Source organism: Stegodyphus dumicola, chromosome 1 (assembly GCF_044657685.1).
Source record: "Stegodyphus dumicola isolate Sdum_Otavi_A_Nest chromosome 1, ASM4465768v1".
Lineage (NCBI taxonomy): Eukaryota > Metazoa > Arthropoda > Arachnida > Araneae > Eresidae > Stegodyphus > Stegodyphus dumicola.
In genome coordinates this window covers 213851574-213873725 of record NC_140768.1, presented here as the reverse complement: position 1 = coordinate 213873725, position 22152 = coordinate 213851574, and the positions used below count along the sequence as shown (strand labels likewise).

At 32.8% G+C, this 22152-nt stretch overlaps 1 protein-coding gene across 4 annotated transcripts in view; it reads right to left on the bottom strand.

Moving 5' to 3' along the window:
• Nucleotides 1-573: 573 nt before the first annotated feature.
• Nucleotides 574-22152, bottom strand: part of LOC118179944 (aurora kinase C-like) — a 57887-nt gene continuing 36308 nt past the window's right edge. For all 4 annotated transcript variants that reach the window (XM_085825292.1, XM_085825283.1, XM_085825295.1 and 1 more), the window contains 4 exons: nt 16944-17023; nt 7611-7749; nt 4675-5055; nt 574-1023 (listed from right to left, as the gene is read on the bottom strand). In XM_085825292.1, the coding sequence (XP_085681418.1) occupies nt 925-1023; nt 4675-5055; nt 7611-7749; nt 16944-17023 (699 nt within the window). In that variant the 3' untranslated portion in view covers nt 574-924. The remainder of the gene's footprint in view (nt 1024-4674; nt 5056-7610; nt 7750-16943; nt 17024-22152) is intronic.

Below are 22152 nucleotides of genomic sequence, written 5' to 3'. Positions count from 1 at the left end.
CAACTGATTTAAGATTTAATAAATGTAAACAACAAAAAAAGACTTAAGTTAACTTTACAATTTTGTATTATATTAATAAATAAGTTTACAAATAAAGCATTTATATCTGACACATATGAATGATATAAAATTAGTTGGAAAATACATATTTAAGAACAGTGTCATAACTAGCAAATAAAATATGCAGATTTATTTTTAACAATTTTAACAACTAAAATATTTTTCCCCTGCAACTGAAATATGTTAAAACATATTTAAAAATGTTTTAAGATTTAAAATATAATGAATATTTTACAAAAAAATTATTTTAAGCTTCCCCCCCTCATGAATATCTAGCAACACTGTAAAAGAATCCGAATTAAGTATATTTTGATTAAATGACATTTTTTATTATGCTTTTCAACAATGCAACATAAAAGCAATTTAATTATATATTACACAGAAAAGAAAACTAAATTTTTTTAATAATGATTTACAAACATTAAATTAATTAAAGCTGAACAATATATTTTGTAATAAAATACTTATTTATTTAAATCTAAATTCCGACAAAAATATACACTCTACAATACATAACTGATTATATCGACAAAATCATACTTATTTATTTAAATCTAAATTCCCACAAAAATATACACTTTGTAATACATAACTGATTATATAAACAAAATCAATCAGAATGTTGTTATTTACATGAGAGAAAAATACAAATATTTTATCAAACATTAAAAGTGCAATACTCATATAAATTTCAATTAATTTTTTAATAATTTATCAGCAATTAAAAAAATACATGTATTAAATATTTCCAGAGGTTTAATAAAAAAGAAAGATAAAAATTCACGAGTTGCATGAACTGAAAAAAGTTTTAATTGCTTTCCGACTTTCTAATATCTGGGATGAAAACTTAAATCTTCGCCTTGGCTAATTTTCTTTATCTTCAAATTTAGCATTCTTTAAAATCCAAGGATGTTTAAGCATTTCATCCAAAGTTATTCGTTCACTAGGAATTTTTCTCAGAAGCTGTAATATAGAGAAAACAAGATAGTTCATCAATGAGATACTTTCCCCAAGATAGCCAGATGGTATACTTACATGTTAACTTATTAATACACATTATCATACTTCTTAATATGTCAACATGTTTACAGAACTTCCTGCTAAAATTAATATTTTGCACATTTCAAAAATTAAAAACCTTATATCCCATTAATATTTCATATAGCAGTGCATTAAAAAGGACTCTTGCAAAGTTTCCTAAATTAATGCTCATAATTTTCTGGCAGTAAAATAAAAAATAATAATAGAGAAGTAATTGGAAATGCCTTTTACTGCATGATCATTACATATGGAGGCCTGTGAATAGAAGTTACTTGAAGACATGCTCATGCTGTTAAGTTAGGCAACACTTTTTTGTGCTATGTATACTCCTAACAAAAGGATTGCATTTTGTGTGCAATAAATAATCCTTAATTATCCTGGAAGTAGTAAGTTTTCAACACAAAACAACTTAAATGGGAATATATATTTATTCATCAGGATATCCTGAATCATTCACGTAACAGTTTAAATTACGTCATCACTTGTCAATTTTTGAAATGATTTGGCCTGAGCGTATTAGAGCCATAAATAAGATGAGCTCTGTTATTTTTTATGAAACTAAACACAATTTCAGCAGAAACTTTTTTTAAAGCTCATAACATTTTATTTCAATATTAACTTCTGAATGCATACTTGCCTGCCTTTCTATAGGAAACAAATCTTGTATTGAGACCCTTAAAGTAAAAAACAACACCCACCCCTACCCACAGGTTGAAACCTCATTCTCCAGAAATTGCAATAAATTTATGAGAGCTTGTTTGGAAACGAATTAACTTGTCATTCCCAAAAAATATCAGCAGTGGTTGTACCATTCCATCTACTGATTAACAGAACTACGGACAGAGATGCAACAGCTGATGCAAGTTACTGGGAAACAGTTATTCCAAAGGCCCTTAAAAAAAAACCTGAAGAAGCTTGATTTGTGAACTAACTAATTGCACAAAGTTTACAGATATGTTTGATAGATATGTTGCCCTAGGCAAAAAGAAACAGAAATTCTACTCCAGGCCAGACAGTCACTGATTTTGCCAATGTTACCATCACTCGTAGATATGCAAGGATTGTTTCTTGATGATTAAATAATTTTGGCTTGTATAACCAGAAGTATGTTACATGCATTCTGTTATAATCACATCATTGTCTAGAAAAGCTATACTAGTATAAAAAGTATTTTTCTTGTGGTCAGTAATAACAGTCCAGAGTCAAACTCTTTGACAAACCCCGCTTTCCACCAACAGCGATTCTGAAGGCAACTCATTAACATGAATACATATCATAGAAATGTCCAGGAAACTAATTGCTATGGCTGAGGAAGAAATGTATGGGTGGGTATCATGCAGAACTAATCTTTTACGTCGGCGCAGTTGGCCCAGACTTTCTATTTATGTATGGCAATGCCTACTTACATAGGACAGCTGAAGTGTCTAACACACTAGCAGGGAAAGTTATCGAGTGCATAACATGGCCTGCACAAACCCAGAACTAAATCCCATATATCATCTTTCCCAGCTGATAATAAATTCTCAGTATTAATCACTTTTCCCACCATATAAATTAACTACATAAATTATAATCATATGACTTATACAGTACAAAGTCCGAAATCCAGATGTCCATTATCTGGAATGATCTAAAATCCGGACCTCAAAGCCAAGAACTTTTTTTTTGGTATGCTTTATGCATGCGCACTTGATTTTCCCTTCGATAATAAAACATGTGGAGATTTTCACAAAAGTTTTGTATGACTACCCTGTATTTACCCTTTTAAAATAACTTTAAAAAATTGCAACTTCAAAGAATTTTTCATAATTAGAGAACTCAAAGAAGCAGAGAAACCACAATTTTGTGTTTGATTGATCACTTTAATATTATATCATAATAATTTGTATCCACCAGAAAAATATTACAAGTCTGAATTTTTGCAATTATTTGCTTCAAATGATTCTTTTGTCATGTCATATATTTATAAAACATCATTCTTTGACAGCCTGTATGCCTTAATGCTTATGATTTAGTATTGATCTTGTAATTTAGTTCAGTTTATTTACTAAGGATTAGTCCAATAATGCCCAAAATACAGGACACTTTATTCATTAAAAAAGCTGAGGAAAATGAACTAACAGTTATGAATCAAGAACTAATTAAAAAAAATCATAGTAATTATGAATATTGACATAAGAAGTTGCTTGAGGTAAGAATAGATATTTCTCACGCCTTCTTAGCGTGCCTTCGTGGTGTAGTGGTCTGCACGCTCGGCACATATTCGAGAGGACCGTGGTTCAATTCCCGGCGAGAGCATTGCTCATTTTTTCATCTCTCCTGCTTCCAATTAACCTAATGTCTCTACAGTGGCGCCCGAACTAAAAGGTGGTGAATGATGACCCTTCATCACCAGGATTTGGCGACTGAGTCCCCTGAAACCCCAGTCGCCCTTTAAAAGGGGGAGTACATAAGATATTTCTCCAGTCTTCTTAGCATGCCTTCGTGATGTAATGATCTGCACGCTCGGAGCGTATTCAAGAAGTCCCTGGTTCGATTCCCAGGGAGAGCATTGCTCATTTTTCATCTCTTCTGCTTCCAATTAACACCTAATGTCTTTACAAGAGTTACAGATTAAAAAAATCTGAAAACACAAAGATGATATTGACTACAAAGAAATAGTTGAAGTAACAACTATCACTGTTATTAAAGAAGCAAAATAAAGCTGTTTAAAGTATTACTGTTGCACTGAATATAATCTAAAAATTGACAGTTCTGTTGAATTAATGAAACATGGTTCACACTGATACCTGGTGATAATCTTAATGATACTTCCAAAACATAAATTTAAAGTAATTTCAGTCTAACAATAATTAGATATTACATGCTTGCTTCTTTTAAAGAACATGGTATCTAAATTATTAAATAAATGGGGAAAAAAAAAGAAAAGAATATGATTTAACTTCATAAAATAAGCCCACATTTTATGTCTGACATGATAGCTTTTCACCTGAAATCAGTTCCTTTCCTTTACATTTATTTTTCTATAAAGTCTTGCAAAACATTTCAATTTACACAGGGCAGTCTAAAGAAAACAGCAGAATATAAAGATTTTGCAATTCTTATTTGCATAATGATGATCCTGCTTGCAAGAACTGCTGGGTCTTAAAGAATATTCCCCAACACTTAAATTTATTCATACTAAATTCTTTAGGTTTTGAAATAGGAGTTAAATTGGTCTTCTGTTACAAAATGTTTTGTGAGAAATTTCAAACTGAACATGAATGCTAAAATTTGTTGTTATGTAATGTTCAAATAAATATTGTACACTATTACTAATGTTTCTTTCCTAAATACATTTTCCTACATTACAATAAATTTTTAGTTATTTTCTGAATTTCCGTCAGCTGCAGACACTTTATGCCAGAAAATATTCTCCGCCATACAGTGGCAATGCAAACTTTCAAAACCAACAATTGTTTATAATTGTAAAATTCATAAGTGAAGAAGAAAAAATATATGTACAAAATTTGTATAAAAGATATTCCTCCCAAATTTACCCACTGAGATAAAACTGACATTAACATAGCTTACCTTCATAATAAAATCTTTGGCTAAGTCAGACACATGGCTTGGGAAATGAATATCAACTTTACGAATCCGCTTGTATGTGTCTTGTTGACTTTGTGATTCAAATGGTGGTGATCCAACAAGAAATTCATAGCATAAAACACCTAAGCACCATAAATCTACTGTAGAATCATAAACTTTATTTTCCAACATCTCAGGAGGTAGATAATCCAATGTTCCACACATAGTCTTGCGTTTTGAAGAAGGTGCATGGACAGACCATCCAAAATCAGCAATTTTTAATTGTCCTGCCAAACTCAACAGTAAATTTTCTGGCTTTATATCTCGATGGATGACATTTTTTGCATGGCAATACTTGAAAGCATTTGCGAGTTGGGCCATGTACTGTGAAAAAGCAAAAATTAAAACAGAAAAAATTTAATACAACATATCCACATACATAGTAGGCATAAAAAAGAACAAAAAAGTGATATTTTACTTTATGCCCATGATACATGCAATTTCAAGAGACAGTATATAAAATGACAACATTTGAGCTATTGTTGTATGGGTTCGTAACAGATGGCATACGGAATCGATGATAGCTTGATAAATTTTATTTTACCAAAAGAAACACTTCACAGTTCTGGAAATTTCTACAAAAAATACTGACACAGCTTTTCACAGTATTGTAGAGTACAATAAAAAGTTATCTTTAAACTACTGAGAATGTTAAACACAATACACTGCAAAGTGTGTCTAAACAGCGAAGTCTAAACAAACGAAGTTAACAGAGATATCTCAATCTCAGAAATCATGCTGAACTAGACAATTTCTACTCAGAAACCGATGCTCTGCCTGGTCTAATACAGTTTTCTCCCAGCTGCCGAGCGGTGAACGCTGGTAGTTTCAAACTGGGTTCGATTCCAGGCGAATGGGTTGGCAAGGTTTTTCCAATGTATAATGTGTATATGAGTCAGTTTCCCTTGGAAAGGCCTCCACAAAGACATCCCTTCCCATAGGCAGATAGCCCTAGTATGCTTTGCCATAATCAATTAAACTTGCTGCTGAGAGATTTCTAGTACCTTCCTCTTCTCACAATTCCTGGAGTGCATAAGAGGGCAGGATACAGTTACAGCTAGCTACACATAGAATCAATTAGTTACAGTTATTCAGTAACAAAATCCATTACAAAGACCAGGTCAAAATGTTGCGAAGTTTGGCAACAAAAATTAGTCTCACCAATTTAGCAAGTCAGCCATTTACTCAGTGTTAAATAGACTTTCTATATTCTTACTTTTCCAGCAAAGCTTCACTTCTTTAAATTTTTATGCTACACATACACACAGAAAAAAAATTCACATAAAGATTTTGGTATTCTCCCAGTAGCCAATCTACCTTACTTAACTGTGTAGTGACAGATTAATAGGCAGTGCTATTAAAATTGTTGGTTTTGCACATTTTTGTCTCCCATTTTATTCAAATTTGCATGATGAGATTTATTATTTAATATTAATAATTTTTTATATTTTTCAAAGTATTTTTTTCTTTTGCTGTGTTTTATGCTATGTATAAGAAAGCTTTCAGTGTGCAAATAAAAGGATGATTTTCTTAAAAATTAGATTAGCTGGTTTAAATATTTTAACACATTACTAATTAATATAACTAAAAGTGATCCCCTAAATGTTATGAATAAAGATTATATCAAGAATTTCACACATATAGTGAATGAAACAGATAAGAGGTAAGACAAAATTTTTAAATTTCTAAAATCCTACTAAAGACTGATTTATTTTTCATTGACTCAGATGACTTTTTTTTTATTTCCCCCATGTACGGGTAGGTACTGGCATTTGGTGAGCCTTGATTTATATTATATGAAGACTGTGATTCGCTACTGAACATAATACAACCCTAATATGATCTATTCCAGTCTTCACGGCCATGACACCAGAATAAACATTCCTATTCATGAGAGTTTTATTTTTAAAAATGTTTGCAAATAAGGTTTGATATCACACAAAATCCATAAAACAAAGTAAAGATTTTCATTTAATCATATAATTACTCTTGTTCACATAATCACCACAATATTAAAATTGATAAAAAATATTTATTATAGGGAATTCCACAATTTATTCCGTTATTTCAAAAATTGAATGAGATGCAAAATGCACCAGCCAAGAATATGATAGCAATAAATCAAACTTTCATAACTAGCTAAATTTTTTACAAATGTTCAGATGATTTAATTCAAATAAGAATTATATTTTAAATTTAAAAAAATGAAATAAAATATGATTCCACCTTAATCATAGGTAATTTTACAGGGCCACAAAAATTTTAGGACCAAATGCTGTGATGAAATTTGTTTTGTCTCGTCTAGTGTAATACTTAGCTTTCAGTACTATTTGGATACATGTCAATAGAAAACAAAACAAAACCATATGGTGAATGCTAGCTTGTGGAAAGCAGTTTATAGATTAGAACTTAAAACAAAACTTCTTCCTCATATTACATATACAGAAAAATATGCTTATTATTCCATCAAGAAGAAGGACCCTATATTAACCTGCTTAGAAATGCAGAGTTTTTATTTGTTTATTTATTTATTTTTATTTTTTTGTGAAGCCAGTGTCAATCTAAGGTTGAATTTTGCCTAAATTGAACTGCCAAATGGTTCTCTTCAAATGCCAAATAGTGTTAGTGGGATTCAGACACACTAGACACACAACATCAAATCACCATTTGGGCGTTATTCGACCAATAATTAAACATTTCAAACAGTGATAATTCAAAGTTTAAAGAAGAATTTAAAGAAAATAATACAAACTATCTGTACCACAAACTGAAATGTAGAGCTAAGCTTTGGTATAAATTTTCTAATTGCTGTTACATCTAAGAATATATGGTGGAGGGGGGAAATTCTATTACCTTTGATAACATAATATTATACTTACCGTAGCAGATTTTGTTTCATCAAAATGATGAGCCTTTTGCAAACTTTTATATAATTCTCCTTTTGCTGCAAATTCCAGTATCAAATAAATTCTTTTCTTATCATGAAAATAACCATACATACGCAGAACATTTGGATGTCTGGAAGGCAAATGCATATCACAAAATTAGAAATACTTTCAGTTTATAATAAGTAAACTGATATTAAGCAAATTGCTCTATAATAAATAAACTGATATTTTGCAATATATTGACAATTATTCATTACAGAAATGTTGTAACAGAGAAATGTTACACTAGTCATGGAATAATATGATACAGACATTCCTAAATATGCCTTTTGATATTAAATAATGTACACTGCACAAATGGAAAAAAAAAAAAAAAAACTGATGTGTACACCACATGACTTCCTTGTACGGAATATTAAATTATATACACATTTTTCTTGCATTTAATTTAAACTTATTGGATTGAATTAAATCTACTTTGTCGATAGCACATAAATCACAACAGAATAAATGCAGTCTTTAACATTGACTATATTTGTTTACCATAGTGACACTCTGGTGCTAGGTTCACTTAACAGTATTGCATTTCATTCGTTTTATAATTCAGAATGCACAAAATTTAAATCATCTGAAGAATTATCTAATTGTTGCCACATGTTCAATTCCAATACTATAATAAATCTAAAGCAATGCATAAAAAAATTAAACAAACAAACAAACAAAAAAAAAAAAAAAAAAAAAGTTTTTTACGGACGATTTAGTATTTCTCATTCAATTAATTCAGTTCTCACTTTGCAACAAGGTAAAAATACATAAAAACTCAAAAATATCTATATTAAAAATTACAAAGTAAATCTTAAGCACTTATTTCCTCGAATAAATTCCAGAATGGATTAAGCATGATTTAATTCGCAATAATAGATGAAGGAATTTGCTTTGTGTGTTGTGAAGCTTAGTTCCTCTAGACTGGCAACAAATCCACTATTCTGCTAAGTTTCAAATGTAAATAAACATGGCTGCCACGATGAAAATACTTAGGCTTAGCCGCACTAAAAGAACTTTTAAATTGCTGATAATTCTACAAATATTGCATGCAGATTTACTAAAGGCATAAAAAACTTAACTGGAAGATAAGAACAACATAATTCAACCATTTTTAAAGCAAAAAATGAACAATTTACAAACATATAAGAATAAAGAAACAGCTCACTGAGGTGGTTAACAGAGTGGATATATATGTATTTATATACTTTTGGTGCGGCCAATTGCAACCAAAATATGAGGTGCACATCTACATGTTCTAGCAGTCCTACGTACAAAATTTCAATGCTCTGAGGCTACTAGTTTTTGAGTTATGCGAGATACATACGTACAGATGCCACGAAAAATTCTCTTCAGAATTAATTTTAAGTCACTTTTATAACTTATTTTTTTTGGGGGGGGTGAAATGTCCTTTATTCTGTCCTTACCTACAGATGTCACATAAAAACAGCGTTAAATTGCATTCAATAGCCGTCAAAATGGATATTTTCGTTGAAATATGATACTCGAAATTTTTTGCAATTACAATACTTGCTTTTTCCTTTGTACATGGAAGGGGGTGGAAGGACAAAAGTATATTTACCCCTCGGCGAAACTTGGCGGCACATGGATACTGAGTTTGTGCAAGTCTTTGACTTGTTATTCTCGCTTGTGTAGCAGCGATTTTTGCGTCAAAAATCGCCGCTACACAAAACCAAAATAACAAGACAAAGAATTGCACAAACTCTGTATTCATGAACACATTGACCTATTTTCACTTTAAAAAAAAATCCCAGAATTGCATAAAAATAGCATCGCACACTCTCTCGACTTTAGCCATGTGCACATCGACCTATTTTCACTTAAAAAAACATGAAAGAATTGCCCAAACTAGGCTTTGTGCACTTCCTTGACTTTGTCCATGTACATATCGAACTATATTCACTTAAAAAAAAAAAAAAAAAAAAAAAAAAAACAAAGGAGCAGCCAACAATAAAATATATAATCTCAATAAACTACATTTTATATCAAACAATGAAATAAACATAAAAAAGGAAATTCATCTTTGCACTACACAAAGGAAATATCCACTTACTTATTGACAAATTAAAACATCTTCAGTTAAACAAATTTCCTTAACAGCATCCAAAAACTTCCTAAAATTATCTGAACTAGAATCTGGATATTGACGTCGCCACATAAATTCACAAAAGAAGAGTAAAAAATATCCTCCATAACGACATTCGAGCATACGCATTTCCTTCCTACAAACAGGACACCTAATAATGGCTACTAAGTAAATCTTCCTTTATACACCAGTCAAGTAATGCTCTTTTTCCCTTTCTTTCTAAATCGTACAGAAACTTCAAATTAATCTTACCACATTTGGCCATTTTGCTGTCTAAACAACAAAACAAGCAATATACTTCCTAGCCAACACACACCATAAGCCCTAACGAATTTATCACAATCATGCAACCGATTACGTCATAATGGTGCTTCCATACCATTTAACTACTCAGGCTACCATAAATGGAACAACAACCTGGCGATAAATGAAACAACTTTGCAATAATACAAGGGGTACCCTTCTCTCCACTCTAACCAAAAAAAGAGGGACAGTTCTATATCTTCCATTCTATTGGGTCAATTGACGAAATTCAACTTGCATTTTCATGTCTCGAAAGTACGACTTAGGATATGTATTAGATTTATATATAGCATTGTTTTAATATAGTTATTTTCACACAACACCAGACTTTTTCTGAAATGGCAAGCCATTTCCCCCCCCCATTTTTCCATTCTACAACTCAAATTATGCCAAACTGCCAAGTTTTGTAAAAGTCGCATGAGTACTTTTTTAAAAATTAGCTCCTCAATGTTGATTAAATTTGATATATAGTTATTAATATTCTTTTTTTTTATTAAACTTACTTGATTCCTTCTTCCAGAATTTGAAATTTAGGCTTAATCCAAATATAATTCGCATATTTTTATTATTTATTTTAAAAATTGGTATTTTTAAATAATTTTTATAAATTTTTTTAAAAAGTTTTTGTATTATAACTTCTAAAATTTTTAGCATGATTTTAAAGTAGATGTATTTCTAAGCATATCTGCAAAAAATTAGTGTTATTTTATTCAAAATTTCTAAGATATATGTGAATTTATATTTTGGCACGTTCTGAAATTTGGTATATTTAATATAAGCAATAAAAACAAAAATGTGGTTTAAGCACTTTGTTAAAATTATTTGAAAGAATGAACGATGGACCTTTTTTCCTCTTGTGCATCAATGAGAAAAAAAAAAAAAAAAAAGAAAAGTAAGTAGATTATTATAAATTAAGAATTCAGCCAAATGAATTATTCTTGGCACAAACTGAAAAAAAAAATTGACAAGATAGATTTTTAAACTTCTCCATAAATTAGAAAAAATTAATATCTAGGCATAATTTGAGTCATAGAATCGAAATATGGAAAGAAAGTGATATGCTATTTCAAAAAAAAGTCCAATTTTGCATCAAAATACTTATGTTAGAAAAATGCTATACAGGGTTTGCTTTTACAAATTAAGAGGGGTGATGTTACCCATCCAGACAAGCAATAATTACCATAGAACATAGGGTTGCTTTCCACACTGAGAGGCAGAAAAGAAGAAAAGAGGAATATCAGAATTCTAGCATGAACTTACAATATTGGGAAAGCAAATGAATGAGACTAAAAGCTGCGCAATCAGGTTTATTTTTTTTTTAGCAAAAAACTTACAGAAAGTGCTCAAAATGCTGATCATGCATGTCGTTGCACAGTCGATATCAAAAGGAACAACTGACGCACTATACCGAAGATTCCTAGTGTGGTGTTAATTTTGTCCGCAGCAACAACGATTCTCGCTATGAGATCTTCAGCTGAGTCCACAGGCGTATCGTACTCTAAAGATTTCATTCTGCCCCCAGAAGAAAAAGTCCAATGGATTGAGGTCTGGTGAGCTAGAAGACCAAGCTATAGGTCCGCCATGTCCGATCCATTGTGCGGGATATGTGGCATTCAAAAGGTTACGGACCGTGACGGAAAAATGCGCTGGGACTCTCGCGCATACACCACATGACTTTCTGAATGGCGAGCGTAACAGCCTGCAATAAACTGGGAAGTACTTGTTCGAAGAAGATACGGTATGTTATGCTGGTCAAACGGTTTGGCATGATGTAAGGGCCTACCAGGTAATCCCCTAGGATACTTGCCCTAATAGTTGAAGCAATGATGTGTCTTTTACAAGGTCACTGTTTGCTATGGCTTTCTCTGGAGCAAAATGCTGCTTCTTCTCAGCGCAAATTTGCATGCGGTTAATTCTTGATATTCTTAAGAGATAGATAGTCTCCTTGTCCTTCCTCGATGCAACTCTACTTTTCTCTTCTCTGTTTTTCAGAGTGGAATGCGACCCTATGTTCTATGGTAATTATTGCTCATCTGGATGGGTACAATCACCCCTCTTAATTTGTAAAAGCGATTTAGAACCACCCTGTATACAAATCTAATATATATCCTAAGTCGAGATTTCAAGACATGAGATATGCAATTTGAATTTCGTCAATCAGCCCAGTCGAATAGGAGATACAGAACTGTCCCCCCTTTTTTGTGCAGTGTACATGTGTAAGAGGGGATGAGATTACTGGTACATATCACAGCAAAAAATTCAGAACCCAAGCCACTAAAAAACTACTTAAAGGATGGATTTATTAAAATAAATAAAATGAAAAAAGATTTGATTTTTTTTATTATAATAAAAAATGGTACATTTATTTCATAATTTAGGAATGTGCAGCGGGAGGGGACATTTCCTGATGCAAATTAAAATAAAAAAAGCTATGTTATAAAATGTCTGAAAATTATAAATAGCATAATACCTTCATGCATACTAAAATAACTGCTGAAATCCACACACAAATGCTGAAATAACTTACATTTCCAATTTTGAAACTCTTCTGACAATAGCAATTAGCACTATGGCAAAGAATATTATAAACAAAATTTGAACAATGATACTGTATGTATATTTTGCATATTGTAAATTTCTGTAAACATTTGAAACCATTCAGTAGCATTGTTTTTGTGTTGTTATAATGGTCCAAAGGGGCATTAGACTCAAAATGCCATTTTGCATCTCTTCACTATCTGTATTGATTCACTTTTCAAACTGCTGCCATCAAATATTATCACCATGTATTATATTTAAAGACACTAAGTAACGAAGAATCTGCATGAATGTTTCTCGCATTGTGAAAAACAACCAGGGTTCATACACATTTCTGCACAAGGAAATTAAGTACTTTTAAGGACTTTTAAGGATCATTAATGAAAAAAATTAAGCACCTATGAGCAAATGGGAACTGAATAAATTCAATTAAATATATTATATCTATGCCTGAATGTAAGCAGCTTGCATTATTATTATTAAACATAACTTAACATAATTATTAATATTTTGAGAATAAAATTAATTATATGAAATTTATCAAGTAGCATTAAATACTTTACACTCATAATAACTGGACATATCTGAAAGAAGATAAGTGACATTTTAGTTACATTTTACTAACAGTTAGTTTTTTTTTTTTTTTTTTTTTTTAATGTCTCATTTTGTCACATACTTGCTCAGTCTAGAGGTATAGTAAATAGTAAGTAGATTTTATGTCAAGCAGCATAGGTTAAAATGAGCAGTAAAATCATAATTAGCATGATTCATAAGAAAAGACTGGCTGTTGTCATCGCTCCTGCTTGCCTATAGAGAGACCAACTGATCAGAACAAACCTGAAATGCCTGATGTTGGCACAGTCAGCAAGTTTTGAAAGTTAGCTGACCTCTGTCTGACGCTGTTAGTGTCATAGCTTCGTGTAGAGTTCCAGGGGTTGTAACCCAGTTAATATAATTTAAGGTTCTATTAAGTCACTAAAGGTTTAGCGGTGATAAGTTATCTTTACATTAAGTCTCACTAGATGCAAAGAATAAGTTTCACATAAATTTTTATATTTTTGTGTTTTACCTTGTGACCATGGTAAAGATTTAACACGTTGAGCCCGGTGCCGAATTTGTTGTCCTTCCTGTTCAGCCAGCAGCGATCAGCCGGTGGCAATATTGCAGACTTAAATTATTCATAAATTAAAAAAAGGAAGAAGACGCACATAAAGTCCGAAAGTATTGTTCGAAATGTTATGATGACAATTCAAAACTATTTGGATGCAAGATAGCCAAAAATGTTACCAAAATAGTTGTTTCATATTGTAATATGTGTAAAGCTAAGCCGTATTTTTGTTTACAATGTTTCAATAAATTTCATTAAAACTACATTTGATCACATTTCATTGAGACTATACTTATTTTTTAACTTCAATACTTTCGGTCCCGCGGACCGACGCCGGGCTCAGCGTGTGAACGAAAGGCAATAACTTGCTTTAACATAGAGAGATAACTTTTAAGAGAATGCATTTAAGTCATAATTAAATTAGGTATTAGATAACCTTAGTCATTATGGATTTACATGGCCACTATTAAATTAAATTATTTTTTTAATAATATTTGTTAAAAACCTATTAATATCACAATCTCATAAAATTTCACAGTTTAAAATACATGGTATTTATGACTTTGATTTTTAAACAATATTAGGATAATTACACATTAAGAGCTACAAAACATAAAACTCAACAAAATAATTATGAGTCTTTTTAATTTGAAGGCCTGCCCAGACATTTTGGCTAATTTATATAGATTTCCTTCTCCTTAAACATCTTTTCTAACAATTAGAAATTTGTCTCACTATGCAAACCAATGTTCTCATTAGTTTCTGCATGTTTTATCTCCCAACTGCCAACCTCTCCACAATGTATGAGGGCTTACTTGATCTGTTAAAAGTTAAATAGTCCAACACCCCCCCCCAACAGACGTGAAACAAATTATCACTATGTCTGAAAGTAACTATTCAGATAATAAATTTAAATAAAGGTTTAAATAGCTTCTTATTCAAAAAGAACTTGGAACTGTTCTTATGCTAACAAAATCATTTACAGTTTGTAGTGATATAAGAGTCAAATTCAAACTAAAAATATGGACTAGTGGTCAAAGACTATACAAATTAATTTCAATTTTATCTGATTCAGTAACTCTATTGTCATAATAAACTCAAATGTCAGCAGCAGTAATGGAAAGACTAATAATTACAAATTATCAGAGCTGACACAACTAATGCAGGGAGCTAGTGGAGTTCAGAAACACACTTGTCTTATACTCCAAAACCTTCATTTTATCACATTTTTCTGGAATCTTTCAGAATCGCAGGTCTATAAATTTGCCTTAAAATCTTTCTAAACTTTCCAAGCTTCAATGTCTAAAATCCTAAAGAAAAATTACCCCTACCAATTCTGTAACAGCAAAAAGCCAGAAATGTTTTTTAAAAAAATTGGAGGAAAAAAGTGTGAAATTAATTTTATAGAGAAAACTGATGCATTTTCTGAGAATTCTGATCATTCTTAGATGTAGGAAAAATTCTTACCATGAAAAAATTAAAAAGACATTTTTAATTAATTACACAGCTATTTTGCTTTTGCTAAAAACTGTTTTGTAAACTGTGCTTTATAGCATTATTCCTTGCTTATTTTTCAGATTAAAAAAATTGTACAATATGTGGCCAAAATGGAACTTTATAATATGACAAAGAAAAATAATAATGCTTTATTTTAATGTTATTTCTTAAATATAATTCCAATATATTACCATTATTTTAATGAAATTTAACAATGTTGGAATGTTCTAAAATATCGTCAAAAAATTCCCAGATCTCGGAATTAAAAATTTTCTATAGAAACCGATCTTAAAATCGCCAAAATGTTGATAATTGCCAAATTTAGAACTGTTTAATAAAAGAATTCACATCCCCAAAAGCGGAAAATTCTTTGAGAGCACTTCATTACAAAAAATGAAATAATTTTGAAATGCTTATGTTTCACTTCTTGTTCAGAAACTCGAGTATCCCCCTATTATTTATATTACAAATAAGAACAAATTATAACTCATGAACCCATTCAAAAAATAGCCATATTTGTCAGTGAATCGCCAAAAATATTCCTGCAAAATGCTAATTCACACCCAAAATGGCAGTCGTAAAAACAGACAGAAATTCCAGATGATTAAATTAAGGACCTTATGCCGCTTTTGGCCAAAATTAAGGACTTTTAAGGACTGTACGAACCCTGACAACGGTACCAAGAACCATCAAATTTTGAATAATGCAGTCCTCCAACTGAACATGGGCACTTAAAAGCCTGAATTTTGAACTTGTTTTATTATCTATTTCAAATTTTGCAAAACTTAAACAAATTTTTTATTAACAAATTCAACAATTGCAAAGTGAGCAATGGCAACACTGTATGGGACAAAACATTTTGATCTCCAGTGCACAAGACTGAGTATCGGAAATTTTAAATATATACTGCTTTTAAATATTTTGTGATATTGCTGTTGAATTGAATTTTATGTGGCTTAAGTGCGAAGAACATGATATTTACCAAACAAAGGTAACATGCAAAATGTAAAAAGAAAAGAAAAGACTTTTTTAATGTAATATTAAACATGAAAGCGTTCAGATATTTTTAAATATTGTTTTTATTTATGTGATTAATTGTTGGATTTCATATAATAATTTTAGGTTGTATTTTTGTGTATTTGAATTTCAGGAACCATTTTATATCTTTAGGTGTTTATTTCTTGTACAGGATTGTATATCTTGTGACCGTAAATCAACTAACATTAAAATTGTGAAACTAGCTCAGTTATAAGCTGATTTAAATGGGAAAACCCTCCTGACGGGTCTTGGTGACATTTAATTGTTGTTTGCCAACTTGTTGACTTTATGGGCAATGCATTTTTAAAAGAATCCAGAAGGCTAGACTACTCTATATAAACATGGCTCAGACAGTCAGTAACCAATTAATTTCCGAGTTAATTCAGAGAATGTGGTTCAAAAAGTCAGTGAACTGTGTTTTAGAAGTTACTCTGTGAGTCATATTTCTCATGCATTAAGGAAAATTTGCTTATCTCTGTATTCTCCATATTTTTTTGATAAGTTTGCTATTAATTGCAATAAATTATCAATCTCTTATTTATTTGAAGAGAACTCCATAAACCCATAGCTTGGAATACATCATTAATGACTGAATATAGTCATATATACATATATACTACTATAAAATAAAACAAAGAAATTGTTACTCTTTTCTAAATTAGAAATTTTATAATTTTAAACTTTCACTTACCTCAAATGAGACTGGATTTCTATTTCTCGTAGTAACTGCTTTTCAACACGATGTTTAATCAGCTTGGTTTTGCTAATCACCTTAAAAAGTTTTAAGATATCTGAATCAGATTTTTATGCAGAGAAAAGTAATTTTGGTTAATTTTTTATAAAACAAAATCCTGAAACTTTTAACATCTTTACTATGAATTATTAGTGTTGTAAGGATCTTAAGTTTTACTAACGTTTATTTTATTTTAAATCTTTACTATCACTTCTTATTTTCTACTTCCGGCTTTTAACTTATTTATGAAAATTTGTCTTGCTAACGCCAAGTACTTAAGTAGTGGCTTTTTGCCAAGCAAGAGAGAGGAAGGAGTTATTAGAAGCAGGCCGCTTGCCATAGTAGTTTTACTCGGTTGCTGGTTCCCTTCAAGGCCAGAGGCCTCGTGATAATTTTAAACGTATCGTAGTTTTAGCAGCTCTCTGTACTACATACGGCTTTTTATTAATTAACGGCCAATCTTGGAGTTAGGCACTTGTTTATTAATCCAGTTAAGTTATTAATTAAGTTAGTTTAGTTAGAGTTTTAGTTAATATTTTTATATTCTTACGTTCAGACCACAAGTGGTTGGTCTTTGTATTCCGAAGTTCCGGAAATCATTGTAAAGAGAGAAAAATAAAGGGTTTCGTATACCCTTCCTGTGTGTATTGTCTACTTCACAATTTATTGAACATAGCTTCAGTTAGCTCCCTGTTCCGAATCAGGACAGTTAATGTTTCCAAAGCAAGTAAAGGAGGAATACCAGTCCTGATAGTGGCGCACAACGAAGAAGAATAACCATGGCCGAGTTTCAAGAAGAACCTGTGCTGCCTGCAGAAGCGGCTCAGAATCCAGAAATGCCAACTGCCACCCTGGAAGGATTTGGTTACATCGTACAGACCATACGCGCATCGATGAAACCAGAATTTAATGCAAACTCACCGGTAACCAGTTTTTTGGAAAAATTGGAGGACCACTTCATGCTGTATCCAGTACATGAGTTCCAGAAAGTCACCTTAGCTACCAGCGCTTTGAGGGGCCAAGCACTTAATTGGTTCAAATGTATAGGCAGAAGCCTCTTGGGTCAAGCGAGAAGTCCCACCTATACTTACGAAAATTTTAAGACTGCCTTAGTAAAAGCCTTCCCTGTCGTAAGAGATCATGCAAGATTAGAAACGGAACTCTTCAGCATATATCAGCAACGAATCAAAAATCTTTCCACCTTTATTTTAAGAAAAATTCACGTCTTCAAACTCTTGTATGGAAAGCGTCCGGATCCTGAGATAATTCAAGTGATTTTGCCGAGATTACTTCCCCAAGTACAAGACTTTATTGAATTAAGGAATCCGACTACACTGGAAAAGTTATTTGAGCTAGCAATCCAGTTTGAAAGTAGAAGAACGGCGGACATTGAAAGAAGACGCCAGTATGAGCAACGAAGCCAATTTGGTGCACCAAGACCACAGCAAAGTCAAGAACACGGCTACGGAAGCAAAGCGAATCAGTGGGCAAGGAAACCAGAGTATCCAAAAACAACCGGCGAACGTCGACAGTTCAATAGTAAGATATGGATTTCTGCTGACGGGAGGGTGCGGAAATCCGAAGGCCAAGAAAACCCCTCTTCCTTCAAGTTAAATACAGTTATGGTGAAAAATTTGACTCTTCCAAAGATTGAAGTTTTGGTGAATAACATCCTAGCCACCGCAGTCCTGGATACAGGCGCACAGTGTTCCTGTGTGGCAGAAGATTTTCTTAGGAAGTATTTCCGTAAATACATCATATATAATTCGGATAATACGACAGTGTTAGCTGCGCAGGGAGAAAGATGCAAGTGCATAGGTAAATTACCCTTATATATTCGTATCAAGGATGAACAAGTAAAGATCATGTTTTTTATCGTAAAAAATTTACAAGCACATGTCATTTTAGGGATACATTTTCTTTCAGAGGCGGAAGCAACGCTGGATTTTAACAAAGCATCCCTTAAGCTGACGATGAAACCAGTTCGAGAAGAAAAAACAGAACCACCGACATTAAACCTTGACCACCTGCCTAAGGAAGAGCAACAAAAAATTCGACAAGTGGTAAGTGAATTTGCTTCGTTATTTAGTGATATTCCCGCATTTACTCAGGTTACTAACCATAGTATCGACACCGGAGATTCACTGCCAGTTCGCCACAAACCATATCGATAAGATAAGAATAAAGAAAAAATTATAGAGTGGCACATTCGAGATATGTTACGTAAAAAGATCATAACGCCCATCTCAAGTAGTTATGCTAGCCCGGTTGTGTTATGTAAGAAAAATAATGATTATCCGGTAACACATCCGAAAAGGTGGCGTTTTGCAATTGACTATCGTAAATTAAACTCTGTGACTAAATATCCGGTATATCTGTTACCTATTATTGAAGAAATTCTAAGGAACATAACTTCTACCAAATATATGACTACGTTAGACTTAACGACTGGTTATTTTCAAATAGGGGTTAAACCGGAAGATGTGTCTAAGACTGCTTTTATAACCAAGTCTGGCACTTATGCATTCTTGCGTATGCCGTTTGGCCTTTCAGGGGCACCGGCAACATTTCAGGGATGTATGGACATTGTGCTAAGGCCTGTTCTTGGAAAGACCACATTTATCTATTTAGACGATATCATTATTACTAGTGATAAGCTGGACCAACATGTACAGGATTTAAGACAAGTGTTTTCATTATTAAATGAGGCCGGTCTAAAAGTTAATGTCGAAAAGTGCAAATTTGCAGCCCCTGAATTAAAATACTTAGGTTACAAAATATCTCAGAAAGGAATCGAGACGGGCGAATCAAAAATAATCGCTGTGCAAAAGTATCCGCCACTAAATACGGCGAAGAAACTCTCTTCTATTCTAGGACTTTGTTCATATTATAGGTCCTTTATAAAAGATTTTGCAGCTATTGCTGAACCATTGTTAAAACTAAAAAGGAAAAAGGCAAGATTCTCGTGGACGGCTGAAGCCAATAGTGCTTTCGAAAAATTAAAGCAAGCATTAACGCAAGCCCCAGTTTTGAAATTTCCTGAGAACGATGAGAATTTAGAAATTTCAGCGGATGCTTCGGATTATGCGGTGGAAGCGGTACTTTCACAAAATCAGCAGACCGTGGCATTTTTTTAGTAGAACTTTAAATCAAACACAAAGAAATTATTCCGCGACTGAGAGAGAGGCACTTGCAGTTCTGTTAGCAGTGCAAAAGTTCCGAGTTTAATTTTTAAGGGCGCCAATAACAGTGTATTCTGATCATGCAGCGGTAACTAGATTATACTCAGGGAAAAATTTATCCCCAAGGTTAATAAGATGGGCACTCAAGTTACAAGAGTATAATCTGGTAATCAAGACACCCCCGGAAAGGAAAATATCGTAGCAGATGCCCTATCCAGAATAAAAATAGATGAAGAAGGTATTACTGTAAAGGTGGCAATGCTCACAGCATGTACGATACATTCCCGAGAAACTGTAATAACCGAACTGGGTAAGGATCCTGAAAATTTTAGCCACCAAGATATTGTGGCGATAAGAAATAGGGCGGCCCATTACGAACTAATAGATGGTCTATTATTTTATACAAAAACTACGAATTCCAACAACGAATTTCGACCTGTTATCCCAGCTAGTCTTAGATTAAATATACTGCAGGAGTTACGCAACTCCACATTAGCTTCTCATGCTGGTATTCGAAAAACCATCCAACGCGTACGCGAAGCAGTTTATTTTCCTGAGCTGCAAAAGTTAACAAGGGCATATGTCCAGTCCTGCCCAACATGTCAAGCAGTTAATTATATTAATTTCCGCCCGGCCAGGTTTCTAAATAGCATTAAATCCGAATTTCCAAATGAAATAATTGGCATCGATTTATTGGGCCCTTTCCCAAAAAGTCAGTTAAATAAAAGTCGGTATCTCCTTGTTATGGTTGATCATTTTAGTAAGTGGACCGAAATTGTTCCCTTAAAACGAGCCTCCGCGAAATTAGTTACTGATTCTATTTTAAATAAATATATTTTAAAATACGGGGCGCCCCTAAAAGTGATATCGGATAATGGTCCTCAATTTGTAAGTAATATATTTGAAGACATGTGCCAAAAACTGGGCATAAGTCATTTAAAAATGGTCCCGTATCGGCCGCAATCAAATATAGCGGAACGGGTCAATAGAAATATAGTGAAAATTATCCGTAGTTATGTTAAAAATTTTCATAAAAGCTGGGATAACTATGTCAATGAATTTGCTTTCGCCCTTAGGACCGCAAAACATGATACGACGGGCAAAACTCCTGCTGAGTTATTTTTAGGCAGAAAGATTATAACGCCGTTAGATAAATTATTTTATGTTCAACAAACAGCCCCAGAATCTAAAATGGGCGATATAGAAAAATTAATTAAAGAAGCAAAAAAGAACACTGAAGTAGCACAGAGAAAACAGAAGCTTTATTATGATATGAAACGACGGGGAGTAACTTATAAAGTAGGAGATGAAGTGTTAAAAATTAAGCATTCACTTTCTTCAGTACCAGAAGATAGAACTGCCAAATTTTATCCACGATTTGAAGGACCATATATCATAGAAAAAGTAAATCAGGCTGTAGTGCCTGATTCACCACTGTAGTGGTGCTAAAAGCCAGAAATGGTGAAACCTGCACCACAAACATTGACCAGATAAAACCATTCTATAATCGTAATAAAATGCCAATATTTAAAGATCTTTTGCAGGATCCGGCACGGCAGGAACAAGTTCCAGAGGTGGAACAACGACAAGGAACACAAGGGCAAGCCATTACTAGACAGGAGCAAGTGAAAAGAAAGTTCCGTTGGAAAATTGAAGGTAACAAGAAAAAGAAGCTGTTCCACCTACCAGAAAAGAGAGGGCACGACCACCCCCAGAATGAAGAAGGGAGAAGTACGACGAATGCAAAGAGAGCCAGGAGAAATGACAGCAACTATAACACGGCTCCAAAACGGAAGATCTACCCATCGGATAGGAGTCTACACAGCAAATGTCGACGAACTGATGAAGGAACACCAGCTGCAGATGCAAAGAAGCAAGAAAAATTTGAACAGCCAGCAACGAGATCCAAGCAGGAACGAGAGACAGTTGTTCCGGTTCCGCCAAGACCTGCTGCCAACAAACGGCTGAGACCACAGGCAGAGGCT